General features: G+C 48.6%; 1 protein-coding gene across 3 annotated transcripts in view; it reads right to left on the bottom strand.

The window, feature by feature from the left end:
• Positions 1 to 12,165, bottom strand: part of FAT2 (FAT atypical cadherin 2) — a 64,677-nt gene that overhangs the window by 39,119 nt on the left and 13,393 nt on the right. For all 3 annotated transcript variants that reach the window (XM_064162030.1, XM_064162032.1, XM_064162031.1), the window contains exons 2-3: positions 8,464 to 11,749; positions 7,643 to 7,957 (exon numbers count right to left, since the gene is read on the bottom strand). In XM_064162030.1, the coding sequence (XP_064018100.1) occupies positions 7,643 to 7,957; positions 8,464 to 11,728 (3,580 nt within the window). In that variant the 5' untranslated portion in view covers positions 11,729 to 11,749. The remainder of the gene's footprint in view (positions 1 to 7,642; positions 7,958 to 8,463; positions 11,750 to 12,165) is intronic.

Genomic DNA, 12,165 nt, shown 5'->3' with positions numbered 1-12,165 from the left:
AAGCCAGGGAGTTTTAATTACTAGCTTTGTTTTCAGTTGTATCATACTTTGGTGCATTGCTGTCTGAGCATGATAGGCAGGAGAAAATTAGAAATGGCTGCAGGAAAGGCTGGGCAGCTGGAGGAGGGGTGAGGAGCAGCTGCTTGGAACGGGGCTGCTGCAAACATTTCCACTTGTTCTCCTTGGATTATTCATTTTTGGCACCAGCTGCTGCACTAAACATTTATTTGATGCCTTTAAATCATAAATCAACACTCCTTAATGTGTTCTGACAAGATGATCTGAAAGACTCTGTTTGCATGTATGTCATGGATATTAATTTTTTTTCCCTCCCTAATCTTCCCTTTGACATCTTGGCAGGTGAATACGACTCAGCAGTGGCCTGAGAGGACACTGGCTGAGGAACTTTTGACCCTTCTCTAGGCTCACAAGAGGCTGTAGAGCTCCAAACCTCTTAATATGGATGGAGATGCTCTTTTAATGGCAACCTAAAGCAGGGAGAGTAAATTCAATGAGATCTCTGATGCTCCTGTCCATGCTGCAAACAGGCTGGAGAGGACAGAGGAGCAAAGCCTATGATCTCTGATTCTCCTGTCCATGCTGCAAACAGGCTGGAGAGGACAGAAGCAAAGCCTGTGATCTCTGATGCTCCTGTCCACATTGCAGACTGGCTGGAAAGGACAGAGGAGCAAAGCCTATGATCTCTGATTCTCCTGTCCATGCTGCAAACAGGCTGGAGAGGACAGAAGCAAAGCCTGTGATCTCTGATGCTCCTTTCCACATTGCAGACTGGCTGGAAAGGACAGAGGAGCAAAGCCTATGATCTCTGATTCTCCTGTCCATGCTGCAAACAGGCTGGAGAGGACAGAAGCAAAGCCTGTGATCTCTGATGCTCCTTTCCACATTGCAGACAGGCTGGAGAGGACAGAGGAGCAAAGCCTATGATCTCTGATGCTCCTGTCCATATTGCAGACAGGCTGGAGAGGACAGAGGAGCAAAACCTATGACTCCAGCTGCCTCAGGGGATGGTTCAGAATTTTGAGCTAACAAGCCCACAGGACACATAGTTAAACATTGACAAGGGAGCCACCCAGTACCTGTGTGCAGACTGGGGATGTTTCCAGTCTAGTGGGTTGCAAAATACAGTTGCAACAGACTGACATCTTGTTTGCACTTGGTGCATGCCAGCTAATGGAAAGTAACTTAAACCACTCTGAAGTGATTATTTGGATTTGCCTGGCCACACCTTGAAATTCTTTCATGATTTGATGATTTAAAAAAATGAAATAAACCAGGACTGTAGCTGAGCTTTCTAGAGCTGGAGAAGGCTTGTGGTGAAGGTAGATGAACTGGAACTTAATGGGAACTTAATGGCTATCTTGAATATCTGAACATGCTCTGGTCTCTTCTTAGAGGTAATTAGTGACAGAACAAGAGGAAATGGCCTCAAGCTGTGACTGGGTAGGTTTAAACTGGATATTAGGGAAGCTTATTCCACAGAAAGAGTGGTCAGGCATTGGAGTGGGCTGCCATCCAGCAGCAGGAGTGAGCCACCAGCCCCAGATGTGTTTAATTAAGAGTCATTTAGATGTGGTGCTTGGGGATATGGTTTAGGGTGAACCTTGTAGAGTATGGAAATCGGTTGGACTTGGTGATCCTGAGGGTCTGTTCCAGCCTGAATATTTCTCTGGTTCTACACTCAGATCTCCTGGGCAGTAAGGGCTGGCTCTGCTCTGTCACAGACCCACACTGAATCTCAGCTGGAAGTCTCAACAAGTAGCATGTTTGGGTTAGCTTCATAGCTGTTGAGCCACCAAAGGGTTGACTGCTCCACCTGACTCCAGGCAAAGTCCCTCAGAGCCCAGCTGGTGCTCCCAGTTCACCCCTCCAGAGCCAGCTAGCAGTCTGCCTTGAGATCAGCAGGCTGCTGTGGCTAATGGTTAATCAGCCTGGTCTCCTATGAGGACAGGCTACAAGAGTTGGGGCTCTCTAGCCTGGAGAAGAGAAGGCTTGGAGGAGACCTTGGAGTGGCCTTTCAGTATCTGAAGGGGGCTGCAGGAGGGCTGGGGAGGGACTATTGACAAGGTCCTGTAATGACAGGATGAGGAGTAATGGGTTTAAACCGGCAGAGGGGAGATTCAAAGTGGATATTAGGAAGAAGTTCTTTCTAGTGAGGGTGGTGGGACACTGGCACAGGTTGCCCAGGGAGGTTGTGGAGCACAGAATCACCCAAGGTGATCAAAGATCACCTTGGGTGATTCTGTGCTCCACAACCTCCCTGGAGGTGTTCAAGGCCAGCTTGGATGAGGCCTTGAGCAACCTGTTCTAGTCAGAGGTGTCCCTACCTATGGCAGGGGGTTGCAACTGGATGAGCTTTGAGGACCCTTCCAACCTAAACCATGCTATGGTTCCCGTGCGGAGCCACGGGGCTGTGTGGCTGCCAAGCTGCACAAAGTGCCAGCAGTGCTCACATGGCAGCTGAGCACCCAGATACAGGGAGCTGGGGATGGGACGTGGTGTTCCAGAGAAGCCAGCTGGAATTAATGCATAGTTTGATTTGTTGCTACTTGGTTCTACACTTGATGAAGCCAGAGGGCTAAAATGGAAGTGGAAACTGTTATTAAAGGGGAACTGCTGTCAGATTTTGTGGCCTGGAGGAACAGCTCCTGGGTTCATAGAATCATAGAATGGTTTAGACTGGAAGGGACCTCAAAGCTCATCTAGTTCCAGTCCCCTGCCATAGGTAAGGACACCTCCCACTAGAGCAGGTCACTCAAGGCCTCATCCAACCTGGCCTTGAATACCTCCAGAGAGGGAGCAGCTACAACCTCCTCCCTGGGCAACCTGTGCCAGTGTCTCAGCACCCTCACTGCAAAGAACCCTTTCCTAACATCTAGTTTCAATCTCCCCTCTGCCAGTTTAAACCCATTCCTCCTCGTCCTGTTATTACAAGACCTTGTCAATAGTCCCTCCCCATCCTTTCTGTAGGCTCCCTTCAGACACTGGAAGGCCACTCTAAAGTCTCCTTAAAGTCTTCTCTTCTGCAGGCTGCAGAGCCCCAACTCTTGTAGCCTGTCCTCGTAGCAGAGCTGCTGCAGCCCTCTGAGCATCTTTGTGGACTCCTCTGGACTTGCTCTAACAGTTATCAGGGAAGCCCCTGCCTCACTGGAAAATACCAGCCCATCCCATGGGATTTGTGATCCTGTGGGGTCCTTTATTTCTGTCCTTCTGTGTGGCCCTGAAGGTTTCTGCTGAGTTCTACAGAGACTGAGCAAAACAGTCAGAGGTCATAATTGCACTTGGCCAACTCACCAAGCTCTGCCTTCACCTGAAGGTCCAGAAACAATCCCTTCTGCTGCTCGTGTACAGGTAGGCACAAGCTCGGCTCTTGCAGCCTATCTACACACAGCAATGGGAAAGGATTGTCTGAAGTTCTCCTGCTTGGAAAGGGGAGAGAGGAGAGCTGGTCGTGTTGGAACAGGAGCAGTGAAATTAACAGTGCATTGTTGTCAGGGAACAAAAAAATACATAATAACCTCTGCTGGCAAGAGCAGGGCTGGGGTGGAGGCTGCTGGCCCCCTGCCCTCGCTGCAGGGCGGAAAATCTCAGGTAGTTAAAATAGCCAGAATCAGGTTTGCAGGCACGGGGACTTTCACAAGAGCATGAGAAGGGAAGAGACTGTTCTAAAATCCTCTTTCTCTTGACTCATTGTGGTTTCCATTTCGTCCTCTCTTCTCTGTTCTCCTTCTGCTGCCACTGCCCTCTTGTTCTGACCCTGCTTTGCACTACTCAGTGCTTGGCTGGCGCCTGTGGCGTGTTGGCTCGGGGAGCAGTAGCGCAACCATCCCTTAGATGTAAAGGGCTGTGTCTGGATTGTCCTTTCGTGCAGAGAGATGCAGGGAACCACAGGCAGCCTGGGGAAGCCCTTGGACACTGACACAGCAGAAGAAGCAGCAGCAAAAGGACAAGCCCTGTGTAAGAGTTGGAAATGAGTGCAGTCCAAGGTAAAAGGATTCTCCAAACAGCCTTTTACTGGGATGCATGGCTTCATCCTGACTCCTCCTGCCACAGCCTTCCAGTTCCTCCCAGACCTGCCTCGGCTGGAACCCCTTTCACATCTGGGGCTACAAATGCTGCACAAAACAAGCTGAAAACCTTCTCAGCAAAAGAATCCCTCAAACTCCACTATCTCCCCATCTCTTCATGTATCTATCTCTGTCTCCCACAAACACTGCTCTGCACCAGGTGCCAGGCTGGGCTGGAGAGATTCCATCGCCGATGGCAGAAAGCTTTCATCTCACTGCAGTTTTATTCCTTCTTCTCATTAGCCTTTCTTTTATTTTCCCTCTTTTCCTCCACCCTCTTCAGAGAACTGAGAGCTTAGAACTCTCCTGTGATAGTTCAGGGATGCTGGAGGAGCCAAGCCCCACTGGGGGACAGTTCCTGTCTCCCTGCAAGGCTTCAGCAGAAGTCAGGGGCCTTGCTGGTTATGCCTCCACTGGTCAACTCACCCTCATGTTGGGACACTGGATCAAATACCTTCTCCAGGATCAGAAATAGGTTTCTTGCAATGCAAATACAGGTGGCACTGTGCCCTGAATTATTATCAAGAGCTATTCCACAGGGCTATTCTGGGTGTAGATGATCCTCTTGAAACAGTAAATAAGGACCTTAATTCCTAGTAGTGCACAGGATGAGAACAAGCTTCCTTCTCCTCTCCCTCTGAGAGGCTCCTACCAGGAATGCCCTGCCTAGGACAGACCCAAACTGACCTCTGTCTTTCTTGTGCTCTGCCTTATTTCAGTGCCCAAGTGACTTAGTTGCCGTTTGGTGAATGTGGGACAGGAGAAGAAGTCTCAATCACAGTCTTCTCCATGTGTAGGAGCCTCCCTTCTCACCCAAGTGCTGGAGGAGCTCCTGACACATGCAGGTGATCCTGTCCTTTGCTCAAATGGTGTGACAGAGTAGCTGGCTCTGTGATTTCCTCTTGAAACTTCAGTGTTTATTATTGAATAATGGCAGAGGTTCAGCTTTGCCACAGACAGGGAACTCTGCCTACTCAAGCTGTTTAGATGTTCTAGGATTTGGGATGCTCCACGGATAGAGCATTAGAAACCTGGACTGTGTTTATCTCTGGTATTTCAAGAACTGAAGCATATCTGGGTCTTTTGGTGATCCTTTCCCTTAGTCAAAGAAGAGATGCATTTACTGCATTTGAAAAACAAAGGCTGTGTCTTAACTAAAGATGCAGAGTAAGTGTCAGTGGTCTAGTAGCACTACAGTGCTCAGATACCTGCAGTGCTTTCTCTCCTCTCCTGTTCAGATGTTTTGCACTGCACTGGGATTATCCTTTCTTGGAATACAGCCCTGCAGTGATGTGAATGGCCAGGACCTGAAAGACCAGCAGCTCACCTTCCAATGCTTATTGTGGCTTTTCAGTATCTTGAGAAAGCTGGGGAGGGACTCTTTAGGATGTCAGGTAGTGATAGGACTGAGGGGAATGGAACAAAGCTAGAAATGGGGAGATTCAGACTGGATGTTAGGAAGAAGTTCTTCACCATGAGGGTGGTGACACCCTGGAAGGGGTTGCCCAGGGAAGTGATGGAAGCCCCATCCCTGGAGGTGTTTAAGGCCAGGCTGGATGAGGCTCTGGACAGCTTGATGTAGTGTGAGATGTCCCTGCCCATGGCAGAGGGTTCGAAACTAGGTGATCCTTGTGGTCCCTTCCAGTCCTGACTGATTCTCTGATTCTGTGCTTCACCACCAGGCTGAGACCAAAGACTGTATTCTCATCCTGCTTGATGGAGCAACTAGCATGTCCTTGTCTGTGGAATAGAAGTCTTCCCAGGGTGTCCAGTAAGCAGCCTACAGCCCTGAAATTAAGCCAGGCTGTGATATTCTTTCTGGCAGTAGCAGCAGGTGACTTCTCCTCAGATGCTGTACGCATGAGGATGTGAACTGCTCGCTTTATGCCAGTGTTTGCAGGTGATTCTTTATCCTTTTGGGCATCATGCAAGTAAAACAATGGATAACTGAATTCTCACCAAGCTTAGAAGCAGGTCCTTAACCTCCAAGCTCAGGGTTTAAAGAAGAGACCTCCAGCAACTGTCCAACAGACAAGATGAGCTCATGGGTTCCTTACAGGACTGGCAAACATATCACTCTTCACATGCAATGCAAATTACCTGACTGTAGAGGGAGATGGATGGGAGATGACTCACACCTAAGAGCTTTTTTGGTCTAAGTTTGGAATGAAAGGGTTGGCTTAGAGGTGAGGTGTCTCATTAGCATTAGATTTTGCCAGTGTCTCTTATTTTGCCATAAAATGCAACAGCCTTGGACCATGGATTTGCAGGCCTGCACTGGCACTGGGGTGGCAGCTTTGCCTGCAGCATAGTGAGTCTGGATTTCCTGCAGGGTGGAGCTCAGTAGGTGAGGAGAGCTAGCTGGATGTCTTGAGAGCCCTTTCTGGTCCAGATCCCATGGCAAAGGCGAGGTGGTCTGCTAAAACAAAGCCTCTGAAGTCACCTCTCTGTGGAACCAACTATTTGTGCATGGTGTCCATGGAGCTGAGTTGTGCATAGTTGTTTGGACTGTGTAGGAAAGTTGGAAGCAGAGCAGTGCCCTGACCTGGCTAATAAGCTTCTGACAGCGGAGGCAGCTACAGCTGGGGGTAGCAGTGAACACTTAACTGATATATCCAAGTGTGTCTACATGATGATGTGTAGACACCCTATGAATCTCTTGCACCCAGAATGGTGTCAGTGTTTCAGCAGAACAATTTCTTTCTCAAGTCCCCCTCCTTGGCAGCTGTAGAGGACTTCCAGAGAGCCATTACACTGCAGATAACACCTAGCTGGGAGCTGCACTACTCTTTTTCACTACATCCAGCTTCTCATCTGAAATCAAGCTTCTGTCCTGCTGCAGTAGGTGAACTGCTTTTATCATCCATGGGAGATCAAAGTCATGCAATTAATCCTGTCTCATACTGAGGCTCTGTGCCCTCCTTTCTCTTTTCTCCTGGGAGCTGATGGAGTGAAGGGCTCGGCACAGCTTTCCTTGCCAGCCTGGCCCAATGTCAGCTCTGCTGGGATGGTTTGAGGAAGCTGTTTACACAAAACAGCAGCGGGTTTTTGATGGCTCTGAAAGATCTGGTAATTAATGCTCAGATGAAAGATAGGGTCTAGGAAGATGGCAGAAGAGGCTTTACTACACTTAGCACATGAATAGTGCCGGGGAATGGGTGGAGCCTTTAAGTGCAGTGGGATTCAGTTTTATTAATCCTGCCTTGGTCTGTCTCAAGAGCAGATAGTCGCCTTCAGAAGGGTGTTTCTTGGCTCAGGCTCTGCAGCAGGGCAGTTGTTTACAAGAAGGAAGATTAAAAGCAACTCCTCGGTTCTGTTTAGGGCTTTGAAAGTAGCACATTTGTGTCACTCTAAGATCCATCTGGATGCAGATAGCAGCCCTCAGGTTGAGGGTTTCAACCCTTAGCCTCCTCACATGGCATGTCTGGGGGCTGGGACTTTTGCTACAGAAGAAAGCTGTGACAAAGGCAACTGTGTGGGCCGTTTCTGTTGAGTATGTAACATTCTCTGGGCATTTGGAAACCTCAAAAACAGAGGCTGAGTTGGGTCAGTCTTACCTGTAATGAGGTTAATGGTGAAGAGTCCTTGAGGATTTCCAGATAGGATGTGAAAAGTCAGTTTTCCCTCTGAGCTAGAGTCCGGGTCTAGGGCATCAAGCTGAAGGACAGATGTGTTTGGTGGGGAATTCTCCATCACAGAGGCATAGAAGACAGGTCTGGACATCAGAGGTGGGTTGTCATTGGTGTCAGTGACTTCAATATAGATTTCAGTCACAGAGGACAGAGGAATTGTTCCCAGATCAAGAGCCAGCACTGTCAGCCAGTAGTGAGACGTTCTTTCTCTGTCGAGGGGTCCTATGGTCCTGATGGTGCCTAGAATGACAGAAATTACTTGAGAGGGATTTTATGACCTCAGACCACTTTATCCTGAATGACAGACCAGCCTGTGTCCCTAGTCTGCTTCCTGGTAATTGCTGCAGGTGCAAACTCTGGCATCAACCTTGTGTGGCTGCCGGACCATGTGGAAGAGGAGGGCTTGCAAGAAGGAGGCACTATCCCTGGAGGTGTTCAAGAAAAGACTGGATGAGGCACTTAGTGCCATGGTCTAGTTGACTGGATAGGGCTGGGGGATAGATTGGACTGGATGAGCTTGGAGGTCTCTTCCAACCTGCTTGATTCTATTCTATTCTAAGCCAAACCTTGCTTGCTCCTCCCCAGGTACAGGAACACACACTGTACATCCCTGCACAATCAGCAAAGACTTGAATGCTGTGTAAATAGAGAGAACATAGAAATGTCCTATTGGGTCACAGCTTCAGGCCAGACACAGGACATGGCTGAAGCCTTCAGGTGCACCATTTAAAGTGAACTGGCCTTACCTGTGTCCTTTTCAATGCTGAAGACGGACAGGCCGGTGCCCTCCCGCAGGAAATACTGAACCTCTCCATCTTTCCCCTTATCGATATCTTTTGCTGTGACCATCATCACTGATGTGCCCTCAGGGCTATTCTCCTGCACCCAGCCTTTGAAGACAAAGGAGGCAAAGCGTGGCGGGTGCAAGTTCTCGTTGACATCAAGGATGTTCACTTGCAGGTGGCAGAGGGAAGAGCGAGAGAAGGGCTTCCCGGCATCACTGACCTGCACGGTTAGATTGAAAGAGTTCTTCTTCTCATAGTCCAGCTCCTTCTCCAACCGGAGTGCTCCAGTTAGCTTATCCACGTGAAACATCAGCTCCTCATCATTAACAAGGCTGTACCTCACCTCACCCCCAGAGCCAGCATCTGGGTCAAAAGCCTCCAGAAAGAGGAGAATGGTTCCCACGGGTAGGTCCTCTGGGACCTTCACACTGTTGAGGGCTGGTAGGCATTGTGGGGTGTTGTCATTTACATCCTCCAAGGTCACAATGAGATCTGTAACAGAGAACAGCTGGTAGCCTGTTTTGGGCTGGTCCCTTGCTTCTATTTTCAGTGCATAGCAAGGCCACAACTCTCTGTTCAGGGCTCTTTTAACTGTCACTTCCCCAGTGACGCTGTTAATGTCAAACTTATCAGTGGGAGTCAGGAGAGAATATTTCACTCTCCCGTTGTCATCTGTATCAGCATCTTCTGCTTTCAGCTGAGCTATTGTTGTCCCTGTTGCTACATCTTCTGGTATTGCCACCCAGTAGGCACCTTGTGAGAATTTAGGAGTGTTATCATTAGTATCCAACACGTTCACAGCCAAGAGTTTCCAAGATGATTTTTGTGGTGTGCCAAGATCATATACTGTAATATTGAGAATGTAAAAGCTGGTTCGTTCATGATCTAGAGGAGAAAGGATTTGAAGGAGACCCAGTTCTAGGTCAATGGTAAAGCAACTGTCATCATTCCCATCTGAGATGACATAGACCAATTTCCCATTAAACCCAGTATCAGGATCAATAGCTGAGAGGTCAGCAATAGTTGAGTTGATGGGAACTGTCTCTATGATATCAATAGATCGTGGAAAGCTGTCATCAAACTTGGGAGCATTATGGTTTACGAGGTGCAAGTTCAGGGATGTTTCATCATCCTGTCCCTGGCCTTGAGACTGCGACTCAATGGAGTGTATGATAGTTTCTGTCAGCTGTTTCAAGACTCCTGTTTCCTCACATTGCATCTTGACAGGGAGGCCTTGGCCAACCACAGTGATGTTTACAGATGTTGGCAAGGCGTAGTTCTCTCCATCTGTTGCAGTTATTTTCAAAGAGTAGAAAAGTGGCTGCTCAGAAGGAAGATCTCGCAGAGATACCCTAAGAGATATTACTCCAGAGATGGGATTCAGTTCGAAATGCCGTAGCTCGTTGCCAGACTTGATTTTGTATTTGATATGCTGCAGCTCATCGCTGTCGATTGCAGAGACCGTGGCCACAGGGTTCCCAACGGGAAAGTCCCGTGGGATGGTGCCACTGCAGCTTGCCTTCTCAAACACAGGAGCGTTGTCGTTGACGTTGCTCAGCACGAGGGAAACATACACCTCCGTTTCATGGCGGAAGGGTGAGCCCCAATCCGATGCCCACACTCGCAGATGATACCATCTCTGCATCAACTCATAGTCCATTGACTTGGAGGTGGAAATGAGGCCAGAGTAGGGGTCGATGACAAAGGGAACTGATTTATGGTTGGCTATGGTGTAGGTGACAAAGCCATTGTCTCCTTCATCTTCATCTGTAGCACTTACTGTTAAGACACTGGTACCAGGAGGAACATTTTCATCAAAGGCCCCGTGGTATGAAGACTGACTAAAACTTGGAGCATGATTGTTGCAGTCGATGATGTCAATGACAACAGTTGTGGACGTGTGAGCATTCATGGTTGTAACGTCAAGCTCAAAACGAGGCTGCTCATGGAAGTCCATTGCTCTGACTGTCGTTATCAGCCCGGTGTGAGGATTGATTTTAAAGCTTGCACTGTCAGGAGTAGGTTTCAAAACATATTTAAGATTTGGGAAGACTGGTGTGACCTTCACCATAACAACTTGGCTTCCAGCTGGGGAAAACTCACTGAGCTGGACCTGGTACACGTTCTTCTCAAACCTGGCAGAGACATATTTGGAGGGAGGTATATGGACAACTCTAATAGGAGAGAACAGTGGTGGCTTGCTCTTGTCCTTGGCTTGCAGGCTGAGGTTAAAACCAAATGGGTAAAGTAACCAGTTGATCTCTTTGGTTGACACGATCATGAACTCACTGCTCCCAAAGTAGGATTTGATGGCTTTGAAATGTCTTCCTGGATCTCCATCCACAAAGTCAACCGAATCTACCCCTGCTTCTGAGTCGCCGCTTTCTACAGACAGGGTTGCATAGAGAAAGTCTTCAGCTGAGTCAGGTGGGGTCACCTTCACTGAGGAGATAGAGGGGGGTTTCCTGGCAGATGGCTCCACCTGGATCATGAGGCTAGCCAAGTTGCCAAAGCTGTTCCCCTCCATGATCTTTCTCATTCTGTCCACAGCCAAAACCTGCAGGTGGTGCCTGCCCCGATGGGTGCTGTTCAGCCTGCCTGTGGTGATGACTGCCCCGGTGGTGGGGTGGACAGTGAAGAGGTCAGACTTGGTGCTGAGGGCATAGTAGAACTCAGCATTCTGACCGGCATCAGCATCGGTGGCACTGAGTGTGCTGATCACTGTTTTCAGAGGAGTGTCTTCTCTGATGGACACTTTGTAGGACGGGGGAGAAAAGAGAGGTTTCAAGTCATTCCTGTCCAGAATGTGGATCAAGACTTTGGCCCAGGTTTCGTTGGCAGAGGTGCTCTCCGTGGCTTTGATTATTAACAGATAACTGTCTTTGACCTCCCGGTTTAAAAGTGCTGTGTTGCTGCTCCTGGTTCTTATTCTCAGGAAGCAGAAATCCCCAATCACGTGCTCCTCTGTTTTAAAAACTCCAGTAATGTCTCCAGAGGCTATTCTGTATCTGATGTCCCACTCGGGCTTTGTCTTGTAAATGCCCATTTTGACGTAGCTCTCCACATAGGTTTTGGGAGCTGAGTTCTCGTAGATAGTGGCATTATAGAAGAAGTGGGTGAAGTGCAGAGGGGAAGTGCTGCGTTTCTCACAGCTTGCCTTTTGGACCACACAGTGCACCAGGAAAACAGCAAAACTCAGGAGGTGCCTTCTGAGAGTGACTTCCATGGTGTGCTGTCTCCTTGGGTCCTGTGAAAGGAAGAACATTGGTGGGTTTTATTAACTTTAAGACAAAAGTCCCCATGGGTTTGGGGCTCAGCCTCACATCTCTCCTCTCTCTACCCTGACAGTTAGCTCAACTCCTCCCTTCTGTCCTTCTTCCACATCCCCATGCTGGCTCAGACCCATTCACTTTCTCTCCTTCAGGTTTTCACCTTGTAGACAGCAAAACGTGACAAGCCATGCTTTGATCAGGCTGACTTCCTATTGTGTGAATGGTCTCTCCCTCCCTCCTTTCTGCCTTCTCCCTTGTCAGACAGCATATTTGAACTCTCCACACCCAATCAAAGCTTGCTTCTATTTTGTTTCTCCATCCTCTCTTCTCCATCTTAACTCTCTCTCCACACAAGTTCTTGCAAAGCATTTTCAAGAGTCAGTATCCAGAC

This window comes from Pogoniulus pusillus, chromosome 22 (assembly GCF_015220805.1).
Source record: "Pogoniulus pusillus isolate bPogPus1 chromosome 22, bPogPus1.pri, whole genome shotgun sequence".
Classification (NCBI taxonomy): Eukaryota; Metazoa; Chordata; class Aves; order Piciformes; family Lybiidae; genus Pogoniulus; species Pogoniulus pusillus.
This window is presented reverse-complemented; position numbering and strand designations above follow the sequence as displayed.